The sequence below is a fragment of the Pagrus pagrus genome, assembly GCF_965226575.1.
Source record: "Pagrus pagrus genome assembly, chromosome: 10".
In the NCBI taxonomy this organism is placed as follows: domain Eukaryota; kingdom Metazoa; phylum Chordata; class Actinopteri; order Spariformes; family Sparidae; genus Pagrus; species Pagrus pagrus.
This window is the reverse complement of record NC_140194.1, coordinates 16,431,921-16,447,288: the sequence shown is the minus strand read 5'-3', so window position 1 is coordinate 16,447,288 and position 15,368 is coordinate 16,431,921. Positions and strand designations below refer to the sequence as shown.

The window sequence follows — 15,368 nt, the reverse complement described above, 5'->3', positions numbered from 1 at the left end:
GCCTATCAGCATCTGGCCTTAAGGGGCTGGATGGCTTGTACATGCACACACAGCGCTTGTACAAGTCATCCAGCTGCCCAGTGTCCTGTCCTACAAACCCATTGATTGCCCTCCAGCCCTGCTGTGCTGTGTCCTCTTGCCCTTCCACCTCCCCCCTGCACCCTCCATTGTTAGAAGAGGATGGACGTGAGACAGTATTGAAACTGGGTTAGCCGCAGAACCAGACAGGAACTGACGGGGGATACCACAAACAATTAATTTCTCCCTACATGTTTTTTTGCTTATCAATCTACTCTAAATATAACACAAGTCTCCATTGTTGTATTTGTAACTCCACACATATAGCATTTCTTGTTATTGTGGTTGTCGTTTATAGAGGAGACTCCTGACGGCTTGAGTGTCTACAGTCTATCCCCGAGAGCTGGAGAAGAATGGGCCAAAATATTACCTCAGAAAATGTATAAACAAACCTTAATTATAATCGGGACCACAGAGAAAACCAATATAGATGTAATTATGGTGCACAGGCACAACCAAGGGACAGACTGTGACACCATTACGAGGCCTCTTATGCATGAAATGAGTAGTTATTTTCTTGTTTGTGTTTGTGCACACAAACAGACAGGAAGTGTGACGTGACGTGCAGGAAGTTGGTGCAAGCCCGACCTCTCGTGTCTCCCGAAATGAAGTCAACAGGCTTTTTGCAGAATTGCAGAATTCTCCCCGCGTACAGTTCTTTGTTGATGAATGGGACAGCTCTGACTACCGCAAGGTCAAAATGGCAGGAAAGGGAAGGAAAGCTCCAGACGAACTCAGCAAAATCTTTCCTTAAAGTCCTTCTCTCACTCGCTCCACCTGTCAGAGTTTACAAATGACCATCCCGTAACAGTTGAACCGCAGGCTTTCCCTTTGGAGTTTGTGGCTTCTATTCCACATTCCACTGACTGCAAATGGTGCGGCTTGCAGGCTAACGATGCACTAAAGTCTTCAAAGATAAGCCCTTCTAGAAATAGAAGTTTGGAGGGGGAGCCTTTGATACTGTTGGCCTGATAAAAAGTACAAATCAAGTGGATAATTAAAAAAGATTTGTGAAGTGCAGCAGAGCTTCTTTTTTTAAAAAAAAAAACAAAACCTGGACTGACCTGGTGGAAAATTGGAAAATAAATGAGTTCTTCCATCTCAACAGTGGCTTTTACCTAATGCCAACAAATACAAAGAGGCCTTAACCAGCTCAATGAAGAGAAGGGAAGCCTCTCACCCACAGAAGAAGACGGGATCATACCAATGAGGAGAGAAAAAAACGTAGAGGAGGAGGATGAATCCGTCTTGGAGGCAGAGCAAACAAATCTCTCTCTATCCCCCCATCTGGGAGGGGGTGTCTTGTTACATCTTGCAGAGTCGGAGCATCTGTCCTTCGCTTCCCTCCCACAGTCATGTCAGTCCCTCCTCTTCACAGACAGAAAGCTCCCATCATCAGAGCTCCTGACTCATCCCCAGTCTGCTCCCAATTGCTCTGTTGGCTCCACAGACCAGTGCTCATGCCAACCTGTTTCAAACATCTCTCATTTTGGCCTACAAACCCCACCAAACACTGCTTCTGTCAATTCTAAGAATCCACATTTGGTGGTTTCGCTGCTGAAACACAGCTCCAGCTTCAGCCAAAATGGTAAGATTTAGTGACACCACAGGTCTTTGTAGGAAATTTCAAACGAATGTTCTTACTCCCAACTCATCAAATTTGGCAGCTTCGTCAGTGGCCATAACCTTCAAATTATGATGCTTTGCCTTCCCGTCTAGCATCAGCTTTGCACACGTAAGGCTCCGCTGTCATGTTAGCACTGATATGTCGTTTGCAAATTCCGGTTGGACTTTTGAAATAAACGCTCCTCAGTCAAGTCAGCAACAATACATAATATACAACATCCGGTTAGTCTTTCAAAATAAAGCGTACTGATAAACAGTTTGCATAGACATAATATGACTTTTATGTTATTAAAGTTGTCAAGCCGCCACGGTTCGGTTAGGGATCGGAAAGATCAGCTACTTGGTTAGGATAGGTAAAACATCTTAGGGTTAAAAACAACTAATCTGAGTCACATAAGTGACGTAACTCACGTCACATAATGTATATCATGTAATGTACAAACGTTCACTTACCTATGTTACATAGATTAGGTAAAGGTGTTTCCATCTCAGCTTAAACTTCAACATAAAAATATCAACATCTGCTTGATGGATTGGCACCAAATATTATATATTTATCGTTCCCAGATAAGTTATTATAATGACTTCGGCGATCCCTGTCATTTCCTGTGGTTTTGAGTTTAATTTATCCACCATGAAATCTGGCACAGACATTCATGTTTCTTTTGGGATGAATTATAATTACTTTTGTGATCCCTCAGATTTAGCGCTTATTTGAAATTGTCAGCATGCCTACACACTAAACTAAGATGTTGAATGCCAGTCAAACAGAAGCATTCTCTTTGTCACTGTGAGCATGTTAGCATGGTGACCTTAGCTCAAAGCACTGCCTCACAGAGCAACTGGTGTGGTTAGAAACTTCAAGTTAAAGATACATTTCCATCTATTCATGTGGAACAATATTAAGAATCTCAAAGTCTGCTGTCCCTTTAAATATTTCTGTTTTCAGCTCCTTTCCTTCCAAATACAAATTACCGCAAATCATGGCCTCATCCGGCACCAAGACACAAGAACTTATGGTGTAGGTGCACCTGTGGTTGGAGACCTGCGGTTGCAGCCAGCATAAATCATCACTGACAGAGTAAGTAAGGCCATTGACAGGAAAGCTCTCCAAACAAAAGAATCCATGGAGTTCTTCCTGGCAAGGAGCCTTGCTGTTTGGCAGGCAGTGATGATTTTCAATGGATGAGGTAATTTATAAACAGCCACAGGTAATATGCCAGGTGATAGACACACACACCTACTGTGGTCTGCAACCACAGCTGTACTCTGTTTCACCATGCCTTTAAATACAGACAGCAGACGTGGCATACACCTCAGGGAATGTCTCTGCTGTTAACAACACCTAAGGGCCTGGATTTTACACACTCATCAAGACGTGTCATTGGATACACCATCATTCATAAGGAGAAAAAAGATTCCCTGCAGTGAGCAGTATTTACAGCTATCTGATATTACATTGTGCTGACACACAATGTGGGAAGCTTAATGATAAAACCTTTCCTCTCTAAAACAGGCTCAGCCACAGTGAATGAGCAGCCCTGAGTGGACCTACATATTCTTTCAACAATAACCTGGCTTCCTCAGCACACTAACATTATTCTCTGGGCTCCAGATCAAATTTCTCCTCCAAGCCGCAGTCTCTGAGCTGAGCTCTGATGCCAAAATCCTCTCCTTCTCCTTCTCCTTCCTGTTTTATCCCCCCTTCACATTTTAAGGGTTCCGCTTGAGAATTCCCACCATCTCCCCCGTCCCATCCCTGCTCCCCTGCTCCTCTGCATGCCTGCACAGAAACAGATTTTTATAATTCACCCGCCAATCCCCGGGGGAGCTGAGCAAGGCGAGAGCTTGGGAAAGTGCTCTTCCGGAGTGTAAACTCAAGAGTCAGAGTCAGAGCCGACGTTTTTGACCTCCACACACCCCGTGACCGACAACTGTGAGCCTCAGCCAAGACCGCCAGTGGACAAAACACTGAGTGAAATGAAGATGGGTGTTTAGCACCGCCGAAGGAAGCCAAACCAAACTGATCTGAAGGGTGTGCGTTTTCATCGTCATCTCCCAAGGAACCTCAGAACAAATTGTACTCAACACATGGCAAATATGCTTTGTAGTCTGAATATTAGGCAGTTAGCAAAGACTAAATCAGAGCAACGGCAACATGCTTGAGGAACAATGAGTAAGCATGCAGTGCATTATATTTGTCTGTTTCTTATTTGCATTCTTAATATGTATCTCTATTCAATGTCTGTTGCTAGTGTTGTACAACCCTGATGCCAAAAAAGTTGGGACGCTGTATAAAACTTAAACTGAATACACTGATTTGCAAACAACTTCAGAGGAGAGGTCTTGCTCTGACACCTTGCGAGGTGAGTTGTTGCAGTTGTCGCCTCATCTGTCAAAAATAGTTAAATATTCGGCCATGACTTTCAAATTAAACTCTGGCTGGCAGTTCCTCTACATAAAGTCCAAAGTCCAAACTCCTTTCTGTCGTCTTCTTGCAACTCACATGTTGCGATATTTCAGAGCGAGACTTCTCCACGAGTGAGACTTGTGTTTCTGGTCACAAAAAGGATCTCTTAATTCAACAAAAAGGTAGGAATTGTTTCTGCAATGTTGTCAGACACTGAATAAAAACCTAAGCCTGTGACTTTGACAGTCAGAGTTGCCCCACAGGCTTATGCTGCAGCCATTGCAGTTGCGGCTGCAAGCTAATCCGATCCACTCGACTGGTTACAAAACTTTTGATAAGTGTGAATCATTTAAACACTAAATATCAGACCAAGGTTAAAAAATACCAGAATTCTCCTATAAGTATAACTATAAGTATTGACTCTCCGACTTGAATCAGGGTTTTACATTAATGAGGTGTTTTAAACACATTTTAAGCAACAAATAAGTTATTCCAAGTTTAATCTAACATTTAGTTTCGGTTTCCTTAAAATAAAATGCCTGTAAGAAGTTAGCTTTAAAAACCTGTTGATCTACTCGATTAACTTTAGCAGCCTGATATAAGAATTGCTGAGCAATATAACAAGGAGACAAAATATTTTCTTCAAAAAATGACAGTTTAGCTCATTCCTATCTAAACTAAACATCTCAACAGAACCAAAAAGCTCTGATTGACACCAAACTCAGCAGATACAACTTGACGGACACTATATAGCAGTAGAATAAAGGATGAGATTACTGCAATCATCATTACACTGGAGACAGACAAAGATGTAACTACCACTTTCCCTGCTCTAGAATTCTAGTGTTTAGATATGATCTGATATGATCAAAGCTCCTGTGTGTCTGCCGTGTGTCTGGAGTATCTACTCATTAAGTTGTTACACTTGGATGAACCTCCAGACATTGTTTTCATTCTCATTATAGAGTAGATCCCTTAATTGACAGGTAAACAAAATTCTTATCATTCTCAGCCATGGCTGCAAGAAGGGAGAGAAGAGAAGAGAAGAGAAGAGAAGAGAAGAGAAGAGAAGAGAAGAGAAGAGAAGAGAAGAGAAGAGAAGAGAAGACTGATTTGAAGGTCATTGCTCTTGCAGTTTTTTCCATCTCAAATATTACACACACGTGCTGCACATAACCAAACTAACAAAGCATGCTATAACCTTTTCCCATTTTGCTTGGAATGCTCATTATAACATGGCCACCCGGGCCTAAATCAACGAGCTGTACAGCCACATTAGAGTCACACTTTGAACCCAGATGGACAAATTTCTTTCCAGGCGGCATTTCTTTGTTCAAGCGGGGGATGTTAAGCAAATGGTAAATGCATGTTCACGTGCAAGTATCCATGTGTTTTGGTCTATATTTCTGTGTTTGTGCCTGTTTTCCTGCATGTGACTGTGTGTGTTCTGGAGTGTGTGTGTGTGCGTGCGTGCTCGGGCCTATGCCACCGCCACACGTTGCCAGTGAGCACGAGCTGCAAAGCCAAACCAGGCTGGAAACACTGAGCTTTTACATGCTGTTCATCAGCATGTCACCAGCATCGGTTTGCTGGGATGATTCTCCCAGCCCACATCGAACACCCTGCCATCAAAGTTAAGCTGCCGTCTTTACCCCTCTCTCCAGACTGAACTCTGCTTGAGATTCACGTTCTGTAGTGTGGTCTGTGTAAACAAAACAGCAGGACAAGGATTCAGCCTGCCATATCTTGTTAAATCTCCTAATTGGGAGTTGCAGCAACTGGTTTCTCTCAACCCATAGTCTGATCTCTTTTGAATACAACTCAAGACACTTAGCAGAGTGAAACTGCCAGACAGAGCAACAGCTTGCAAGCGACCGGCTGTGAGAGAAAGACTGTGCATATATATGTGTGTGTCAGGGTTAAGGGTGCATCTAATGAAAAAACTCTGGTCAGCTGCCAACTGGATAAACGTCTCCAGTGCAGTGTGATGGAATGCATTATCCATGCATGAATGTATGTATGTGTGTTGGTTTAAGTCTTACAAGGACAACGTTACGGGTGTCTAGGATGGTATGCATTATCCATGCATCTGAGTGTGTGTGTGAGGAGGGGGTTGTTTTTGATCAAACCCATTGCCATCTAGCAACATCACAGACAATATCCCCCTCCACACACACCATATCTTTGAACCAAGAGATATTCTTTCACCGTCACCACAGGACACATTCTTCCTGAGCGTGTCACTGTGGCAACAACAACAGCAGCTCGGGGACGGCAGGAGATTGGCCCGGTGGGGTCTTCAAGTTGCAGGCCGCCCTGCAGAGTGCCTGTCAAAGGCCAGTTCCTGTAAGAGGAGGGGTGCACGGACTGTAACCTCCTAAAGCCCTGCTGTCACTTTTCTGAGCACAAAACAATAGAGAAGACAGATGTCACTGACTGCATCCAAACACACAAACACACCACTGAGGGAAATGCAAACTGAGGTTAAACTATGACAAACCATGAAGGTTAATACATTACATGTATGAAGAGTAGTGTTGTCAAAAATACTGAAATATTGATTCCGAATTTAGAGGTAGGCTAAAATATTGATACTGCAAAATATTGTGGTACTACCTCTTGAGATGTGATTATCGTTGTCTAGCGCCAAATATCAATATTTTGGTTGCAGTCAGTGTGTGTGATAAAGAGGCACTAAACTGAGACTATGTGCAATTTTTGTACATTGTTTAATCTCAGCTTGTGTCAAATTCTGTGAAACTGACACCTCTCCAACAATGAGTAGACACACGCATATTATTTTTGAAATGCTTAATCTGAAGAGAAAAAAATGACTCTGTTCTCTTCTACTAGCCAAGGAAAAAAAAAAACACTTCTTGTTGTCATGTTACAGCCTTTTTACATTTTTCTTTCAATAATAATCTAACATTTTATGCCCTCAATGTTGTGTCAGTTTTCCCAAAGGTATTGAAAATCATATATCATCATATATTGATATTTTTCAATATATTGTATCAAAGAAAGAAATTCCAGTATTGTGATAACACCAATGAAGACTTCTGTATTTGTAGACACATAGGCTACACATTCATACTCATAATTATGCCCTCGTACATAAATATATTATGCACACACATCTACTGTGCATGTTTGTAAAAAGTGAGTGTAAAACTTATATATGTGTGTTTAACAGATATTTAATAGTTAACTTCCTTGTAATTTGAGCCCATAGTGTCAACGTGACGCTGTCTTCCTGGACAAATTTGCACTCTAGTGACTCACACCAATCATCAAGACTGATTTCACCACTTGAGCATGCTTCCAAGAAGAAAGTAATAAGCTGATTCAGTTGTGAGAGATGACAGGCTTGTCACGATACTAAACATCTGGCGTTCAGGTTTTCGGGAGTTTTCTTTTTTTTCCCCTTACAAAGCACGCATATTAATGAAACAAAAAATAAACCTTCACTTAGTAAACCTCGTGTGCTGCATGTTTTGATACGTCAGGATGTGTTTGTACACTGGAAATCATGAGTCACGGAGATTGACGAGATAGACGAGCAGTGAGTGAGAATGCCATGAATTTGAGTGTGTCAGTATTTTGGTGTGAAAGAGAGAAATGAGAGAAATAAACAGGAAAATGTGCAATTAGAGAAAATGCCGTGAGAAGGAATGAGTTTGTGTGAGAGTAAAATGAATCACTCAGAGAGAGAGAGTCTGTGGATATTCTGAGTGATGAATACAAGGTCACAAATGCCCTCTTTTCCACCACAGTGCACATTGTTTTGCACAGCAGTCATGCAGACAGTTAGCCTCTGCCTCCGACACAGAATGTAAACAACTGACCCAATCTGACAGACCACTGTGTGTGTGATAGTAACACTGGTAACAGACACATGCACACACACACAATGGCTCCACAGCAGAGCCCCTTTACAAGATTGTAGCCCACTTATTACAACCTTGCTGACTAGCAGACAGACAGTCCCTGACTCTTTATCTCCAACTCTATAAACCGTCTCTTCGCAGTGCCAGAGAGTCAGCCAGTCTCAATTCATTAAACTCTCAACTTTACCCAGTTGAGCAAATACAACCTCAGGACTGACAGAAACAGGAGAGCACAGGAATGTTGATTTGTAGTCAGTAAAACTCCTATTGACCTGCTGAAGGGGTTCATTTATGCCGTATGAGAATAACACCGGATTTAAGAGGCAGTACAGAAAGTTCTTCTGAGTCAACGAAGCTGCATATTAAATAAAAATGTTCCAGCGTTGCATTTTCCATAGATCTTGCTCTTTGGTTTAATGGTTGCGCAGCAGACTGAACTAAAAGGTCTGAGGAAGCTGCTGAGGTGGATTACGTTGGCTGATGGATAACCATCTCTTAAGGGTCAGTGCTTACAGGACACAGTGGACATTCCTGTTGCACTCTGGTATGACATGCAACAGAGGAGCCTTTATCTCACATTAAGTGATATGGATGAGTTACAACACAGAGAGACACAAAAGTATATGGATGTGCATCAAACTTAAAGGATAAGTTCACCCAAAAATGACAGTTTTAGTTTTCAGTTTAGTAGTCAGTCAGTAAAATATTTCTGGCGCTTCACAGCAAGACAGCATTGCAGCTGAAGCAAACCTGTAGACTTGTTTTAGAATGTAACAAAGCAACCAAAGAAAACACAACACAAAACATAAAATAATAATCCATGTCTCTGGTAGCCCTGAGATTGCAAATTGATTTCAAAAGATGTTATTTACACCTTGTTTAAAGGCAAAATCTTCACTGCAGCTGCTAAGCCAAAAGCACACACCATGTCTGTGGTTGTAAATAGCGTCTTTTCAAATCAAGAGAGACTTTTTACCCCGGACAAGCTGTAAGTGACAGTATTTTGGGGTTGTTTGTTCTTACATTCATAAAACAAGTCCCATCACTTGTTTAGGAGAATGCTGCAACACTGTTTTGCTGTGAAGCTCCAAAAACTTCATCCTACTTCACACTGACATGGGGGTGAGTACATAATGACAGAGTAGACACTGAATCTACAGTTTTGGCTGATCTTCTCCTTTAAAGGTGTCCTGTGGATGTTTCTGACAACAAGCAGCAGTGATATTTTGATGAAATGGGCCATATTTTGTTTGAGTTCTACGTTGTCAGCCAACAGCAAATTCATGACATAGTACATATTTCTTCTGGTTGCAGAGGAGATAGTGATTGATTTTTTAGTTGCTAGTCAGGTCTGTACATGTACTTAACCAAGTGTTCAATAAAACAAGGATTTATCTAAAAAACATCCATAAAAGAAAAGGGTCAAGAAATGATAGGTAAAAGTTGTCCCTGTTTAAACATATTGTCAGTTGATGGCAATAATGTAATAATGCAGCAATTAAGAGGATAATGATTTGGTCTTGCAAGCTTCAAATTATTCCCAAACATTAAAAAAAAAACGTGCAAATGTTTTTTGGGCCAGGGAATGCATTCAAGATGTTTGGTAGACCTTAATGGCGCCTTGTGCTGAGGAAAATAAACGTGTTCATACTGAAACTGATCAGATTAAATATTTTCTCAGCAAAGGATATGAACCATAATCATTTCTCTGGGAACATATCCACTTCTTACAGTAAGTCAAATTTACACTCATTCACCAGATTCAGCATTTTTAAATTTGTCGGCGTCTTTGTTAATAAGTGATCTCTGCTTCATTCAGTCACCTGTTGAAAAAGTGTTGTTCTCTGTGTCTGTTTAGCCGCTGTGTGTGTCGCTGCTCGTACAAGTTTTCCTGTTTGTGTATACGATCCGAACAAACTGCTGTTGCTTATGTTGGACAGTCAAAATGCATCACTTTTTGTGACTACTTTTAAGGCCACCAAGCAGAAGGTGGTAGAATTGGCCAAGTTTAACCACTCTTATATCTTAAAGATTATTCCCCTAGATTTTCACCAGCATCTTATTTGTCTACTAATTGTACCTGTGTGTGACCGCAGGTATAAAGTAAAAACTTTCAAACCTACAGTAGCTGCAAACTTTCATTAACACCTGGTATTATTGGTCATTATTCCTAATCTTTGAAACACTGGCTTTTAGGAGCCACCTGAACTCCTCTGTCCTCCCTGGGGAGGTCTCCACCCCTGCCTGCCTCCTCACAACAATACAGGCGCTGGGACTCTGCATGAAGAGGTGCCTTTGTTCACCGTGAAGAATGCTCATCTCACTTATCCTCTCCTCTTTTCTCTCTCTCCCCCTCAACAAGCCGGTTTGGAATGTGATGGCTTGAGTGTGAACTCTGACTGTTATCCAAATGGCCACCAAACCATCCATCTCCACTTTGTTTTCATTTAATAAGCAGATGAGAGCTGACAGCCATTGAACTGTGTGCCTCTGTGTGTGTGTGTGCTCACGTGTGCTGAGATACTCCAGTAGGTTACAGACGAGTCTCTTGTGGGCAGCAGTAATGGACTTTGTGCAGACAGTTTGAGACTAGCTACACTTGAGCAACACTCAGGCGTGCTTTAACTGGAGCCGAAGAAGTCCAGGATGAAAAACGGCTCAAATAAACACAGACAAAACCACATCCTAACATTTACCAACTATATTGCTCTCTCTGTACATGGACGCACACACGCGTGCTGACACATTCAAGGTCAGGCGCAAGGATGTAAACTGACACTGCAGAGAATATGTGAGGAGGCTAAATAGATGTACATGCTTGAAGATGGATCAGACTGAGCAAATCAGTTTGGTTCATTAAAAAGTATATGAACATGTGTTCAAAATGCTGCATTGACAGAAATCCCAATGTTTACTACAACTTTACTGGCATGGCTTTTGAGATGATTTTTCAACATGCAAACACACACACTGTGACACACATACTCTTTACATTACCTCTCTGAGCTGGGTGAGCCCTGATGAAGTGCTCTTGGAGTAGTTTCTCATTTTGCGTAACCTGACCCCACAGAAGACAACATCCACTTGCATGGTTCCTTTCCTTCAGAGCAGTTTTCCTTTTCTTCCCCCCCCCCCCACCCTCTCTCTCACTCTTCCACGGTTTGTACACCCCTACCCCTGCCTCTGACTTCTCTCACTTTGCATAGCCCCTGCCTGTACCTCCCACATATACAGACACAGAGTGCAGCTCCAAGCGCACAAAAAGTTTGAAAAAGGCATAAAGTCAGGGAGATCCCTCCTCCTGTCCAGCCTCCGGAGCTTAAATGTTTACAGCTTCTCCCTCCACTCTCAGCTCTGAAACACACACTCACTCATTCGGACTCCTATCTCTCAATGACGCCGGCTCCTTCTCTGTCTCTCTCCCCCTCTCAAAACTTTTCCCACCCCTCCTTCCCTCATGACACCCCCCTCCTTCCTTCTCCCTTCCCTCTCTCTCTCTCCTCCCTCTCCATTTTCCATCATCACCCCCCTCCACATCCCCTCCCACCCACCTCAAACCCCCCACCGCTGAACTAATCTGCAGCTGGCTGGCCGATTGGAGCCCTAGTTGCCGGGGAAACTGAGTGTCCTGCTCAAAAAAAAAAAAAAAAAAAAGGGACTGGAGCAGGAAGGGGCAAAGCTGAGCACAACTGAATACATAAATAAAAGCCTCCTTTGGGAACCAATTAAAGAAGCCCAAGGGCAGCTCTTCCTCTCTAAATGAGGGGACAACATGTTCATCTTTTTTTTCTTTTTTTTTTATCTCTGTTTACTGGTTCACAAATGGCAGTCAACAGCAACAACAACAACAACAGCTTCAAGTAGCAAAGAGGTGTTGTGTGCTGAATGCTGTGTGTGGGGTGAGACAGAAAATGGTTTGGCAGTGTTTGGGTTGATTACCACTGACCTCTGCTCAGTGTGAATACAAACTGGGGAGTCTAGCTCACCATCAGGCACAAGGCTGCAGAGTAACTCAATGGTCCTGTGGAAAGAGTCGGAAAAATAAGTGAGAGAGCAGGAAACAAGGGTGGCATACTGATGACCAGTGTGATTAATAATTAACCTCTTCAACCCCACAGGCCCTCTTTGGCAAGTACATTATTACAAATGTATTTTTTTAAGAGGAGAAAGTTTTGAAAACCTGCAATCTTTGAATCTAGAAGTTTGATGTAAGGACGAAGATTAGCGATTGAATGATTATTCCACCAATCGAATACTGGATCTAGAGAAGTATTTCAATAATTGTTTTGGTCATTGTTTAAGCAAAAGTTGGTCATTTTTGTCACAGGATTTGCTTCTTTTCTTTGTATTTTGAGTGTAAACTTGATATCCCTGGAAGTGGGACTTTTATCATTCACTATTTTCGTTTTTTATTTGTGGACAAAATAATGAATCAAGAAACTGATCTAGTTAATTGCATCTGATATAGCAACACGTCAGCAGCATTTTAATGTAGAGTGAAGCTTTTATGTTGTTGTACCTACTTTATACACTGTTTGGCAGTTTCATCTGTAACAATGCACTTTCTTTAATAAACAAAGCATTTAGAAATTTGATGTAAAGATGGAGATCAGATGTGACATCTGATCACATGTTTTGATTGTAAAATTTGAATCTGTAAAGTAAATAGCAACAACAGCTGACATCAGTTGGAAATCACCACTCACCATTAAAAACACAACTGTAAAACTGTACATGCACACGATTGGGTATCAAGTTTGCCCTGTGATTTAATTATACCCTACAGATGTAATATACAGCTATCAGTATCTCTATCACCTCCATCACCTCTGCAGACCAACTATCCTGCTGACCTCTGAGCCCAAACCCTGACCCCGCCTTTGAAATGCAAGAGAGATCTGAAAGGCCTGGCTTGTCCATCAATAGCTGGTGGGGGAAACAGAGTGGGAGGTGGGGGCTGGTAACATCTGTTTGGCGTTTAACCCACCTTATTGTGTTGCTGAGTCCTCTATCAGGCCTACAGCTGGGATCCTGGGAGCGCACTGAGCCCACTGTCCAGGGGACTCACACCGTGACTGGGAACATGGCTAGGACAAGTTCTCAGTCCTTGATGGTGCAACGCAGGCTGTTTGCAAGACCTTTGGTTTAAGCAGAGGAAATGACAATGGAATCAAACCCAGGGTGTGTTTTGTTCCCCATCTCCTCCTTTCCTTTATGACCCAGAAACAGACTTTACCAGCCATACCAACGCAGGAAAATAATACAGCAGAACTGAAGTCATCTCATAGGAACTTTGTTCTGGAAAAAGCCGAGTATCCTATCAGGAAGTACTTTTAATGTCACTTCCATTAATGCTCAAAATCGCAAATTCTGCTCTGCCCAACATGCCCAACACCTTTTAACAACTGAACAACAGCCAGCTAGAAAACTGTGTCCTGCGACTTTATAGGCATACTGTTTGCCCTTATACCCAATATTTCTTTGTTGTTTCCATTTTGTTGTACCTGGTAGCGCTGAGAAAATTAGTCAAATAATTGATCATCAACAGACGATAATTGAAAACTGTTTTGATGGTCAATAGATTAAGACCATTTTTAAAAGAAACATGTGAAACATTCGTTGATTGACAGTAAACTAAACTATCTTATGACAAGATAACACAAGAAATTTTAAAAAGTCACATTGGGCTTTAAGCAGTGTTGCAAAAAGTAAGCAAAAATTATACTTGAGTAAAATCAGAATTCCTTTATTAGTCCCGCAAACGGGGAAATTTGTGAAGGTAATGATGTTAAAATATTACTTTGGTGAAAGTGAAAGTCATCCATACTATTGGCACTTGAGTAAAAGTCATAAAGTATCTAATATTCCATGTACTTAGGTATCAGAAGTGATACTTGGCAATACATTTAATTAAGTAAGCAGTCGTTTTACTTGTAATTGAGCACTACTTCAGCAATGTAACTGTACTCGTAGCCTAGTTGAGTACAGATTTGTTGTACTCTTACCACCACTGGGTATTTTCCGAAGACACTTAAAGTGCAATAGTTTTGAGAAGAATTTTAATCAGAAGAGAAAGAACTTAATTGACTGTTTTTGTTTGTTTGTTTGTTAGTTTGTTTTATGCCTGAACAAACTAAATGAAAAAACTCTCGTTTTCATTACTGAGTAAACTGAATAAACAAACTGACCTTAAAGGACAACACATTTTCATACTGTTTTAGTTTGTTTGTATGTGGCGGACCCTGCCACCTTTCTAGCTTCAAACAGTGTTCTGGGTCCGGGGACCTTATTTTCCTCTGAGAACAGCTTGTTTATGCAGTTATGGAAAAAATACATATTTCTGAGTTTGTATAATTACCTCATTAATATTGTAAATATTAAAATTCTGAGTTTGAATTTCTTATCCAAAACTACACAGTGCCCCTTTAATGGAACAGAGCCATTGTTAATGTTACTAATTCGACCTGTGCTTTTCCTAAAAGAAGTAAAAACGTACGCTCTGATATAAAAAAAAAAGGTTTATAAGCAAAGAAATGTGTCAATTATTATGCTAAACTTTCCATCCATCTGTCCTTCATTGGTTTCCTTGCGTCCTTCTTGTAGGAGGAGAAAGGAGGAGAGGAGGGAGACAAACGGAACAAGCACCCAGAATAATTTGTGATATGTCTCCATCTGTAGGGCAGTTGACGTCTCTACATATATTTGGGGAATAAAGTATGTTAGTTAAATATTAACTATACATGTGAAAGTATGTAGTTAGGTGTGACATACCGTGAATCCAACACGGAGCCGAAGTCACGTCCCCTCGACCCCATGGGACCTTATTCTGGAAAAACTTTGTAGCCTATGGTAGCGACTGGAAAGAGACAAATACTTTTGTGATCCCGCTTGAATTGTGCCATGAGTCACACATATGATGTTGGTCAATTTTAAAGATAATTTCCCAAGTCAAGTGAGTCGCGGTGTGTCGTAAATAAAGTCAAATATAATCAAATGTGTAAAATGCTCAGTGAACTACATCGTCTCGCTCAATATACGTCATCAACACCAACATGGCCGCCGAGTCGACAGAAAAAGTACCATGGATGTATTAGATCCATGAAAAGTACTAACAAAGGTGAAAATAACAATTAAACTGGCCATATTGACAACTGCAGTTATGTGAAAGGGTAGTTCGTCAGTTTTGTGAGCAAGCTAATACAAAGGAGCAGCTTTACAAGGTTTAAATTACGGGTTTTGGCGACCTTTCAGTGGGACGGGCACCAACGCGACTGTTGGCTTTATAGTTACGTATTTTCAGTCTTATATTGCATTAGTTTTATGACAAACTGCGTCTTTATCGACTTTTAAAACGATCCCTTTAATTC

The 15,368-nt window shown here is 41.4% G+C and overlaps 1 protein-coding gene across 3 annotated transcripts in view; it reads right to left on the bottom strand.

Moving 5' to 3' along the window:
* Nucleotides 1–14,934, bottom strand: part of LOC311264200 (DENN domain-containing protein 2A) — a 39,569-nt gene extending 24,635 nt beyond the window's left edge. The window contains exons 1-2 of one of the 3 annotated variants that reach the window (XM_084364873.1): nt 14,773–14,934; nt 11,948–12,022 (exon numbers count right to left, since the gene is read on the bottom strand). In XM_084364873.1, coding sequence (XP_084220999.1) covers nt 11,948–12,022; nt 14,773–14,816 — 119 coding nt within the window. In that variant the 5' untranslated portion in view covers nt 14,817–14,934. Of the gene's footprint in view, nt 1–10,998; nt 11,409–11,947; nt 12,023–12,988; nt 13,115–14,772 lie in introns of those variants that run through there. The other 2 variants (XM_084364875.1, XM_084364874.1) reach the window with 2 other exon arrangements.
* Between the last annotated feature and the right edge of the window lie 434 nt (nt 14,935–15,368).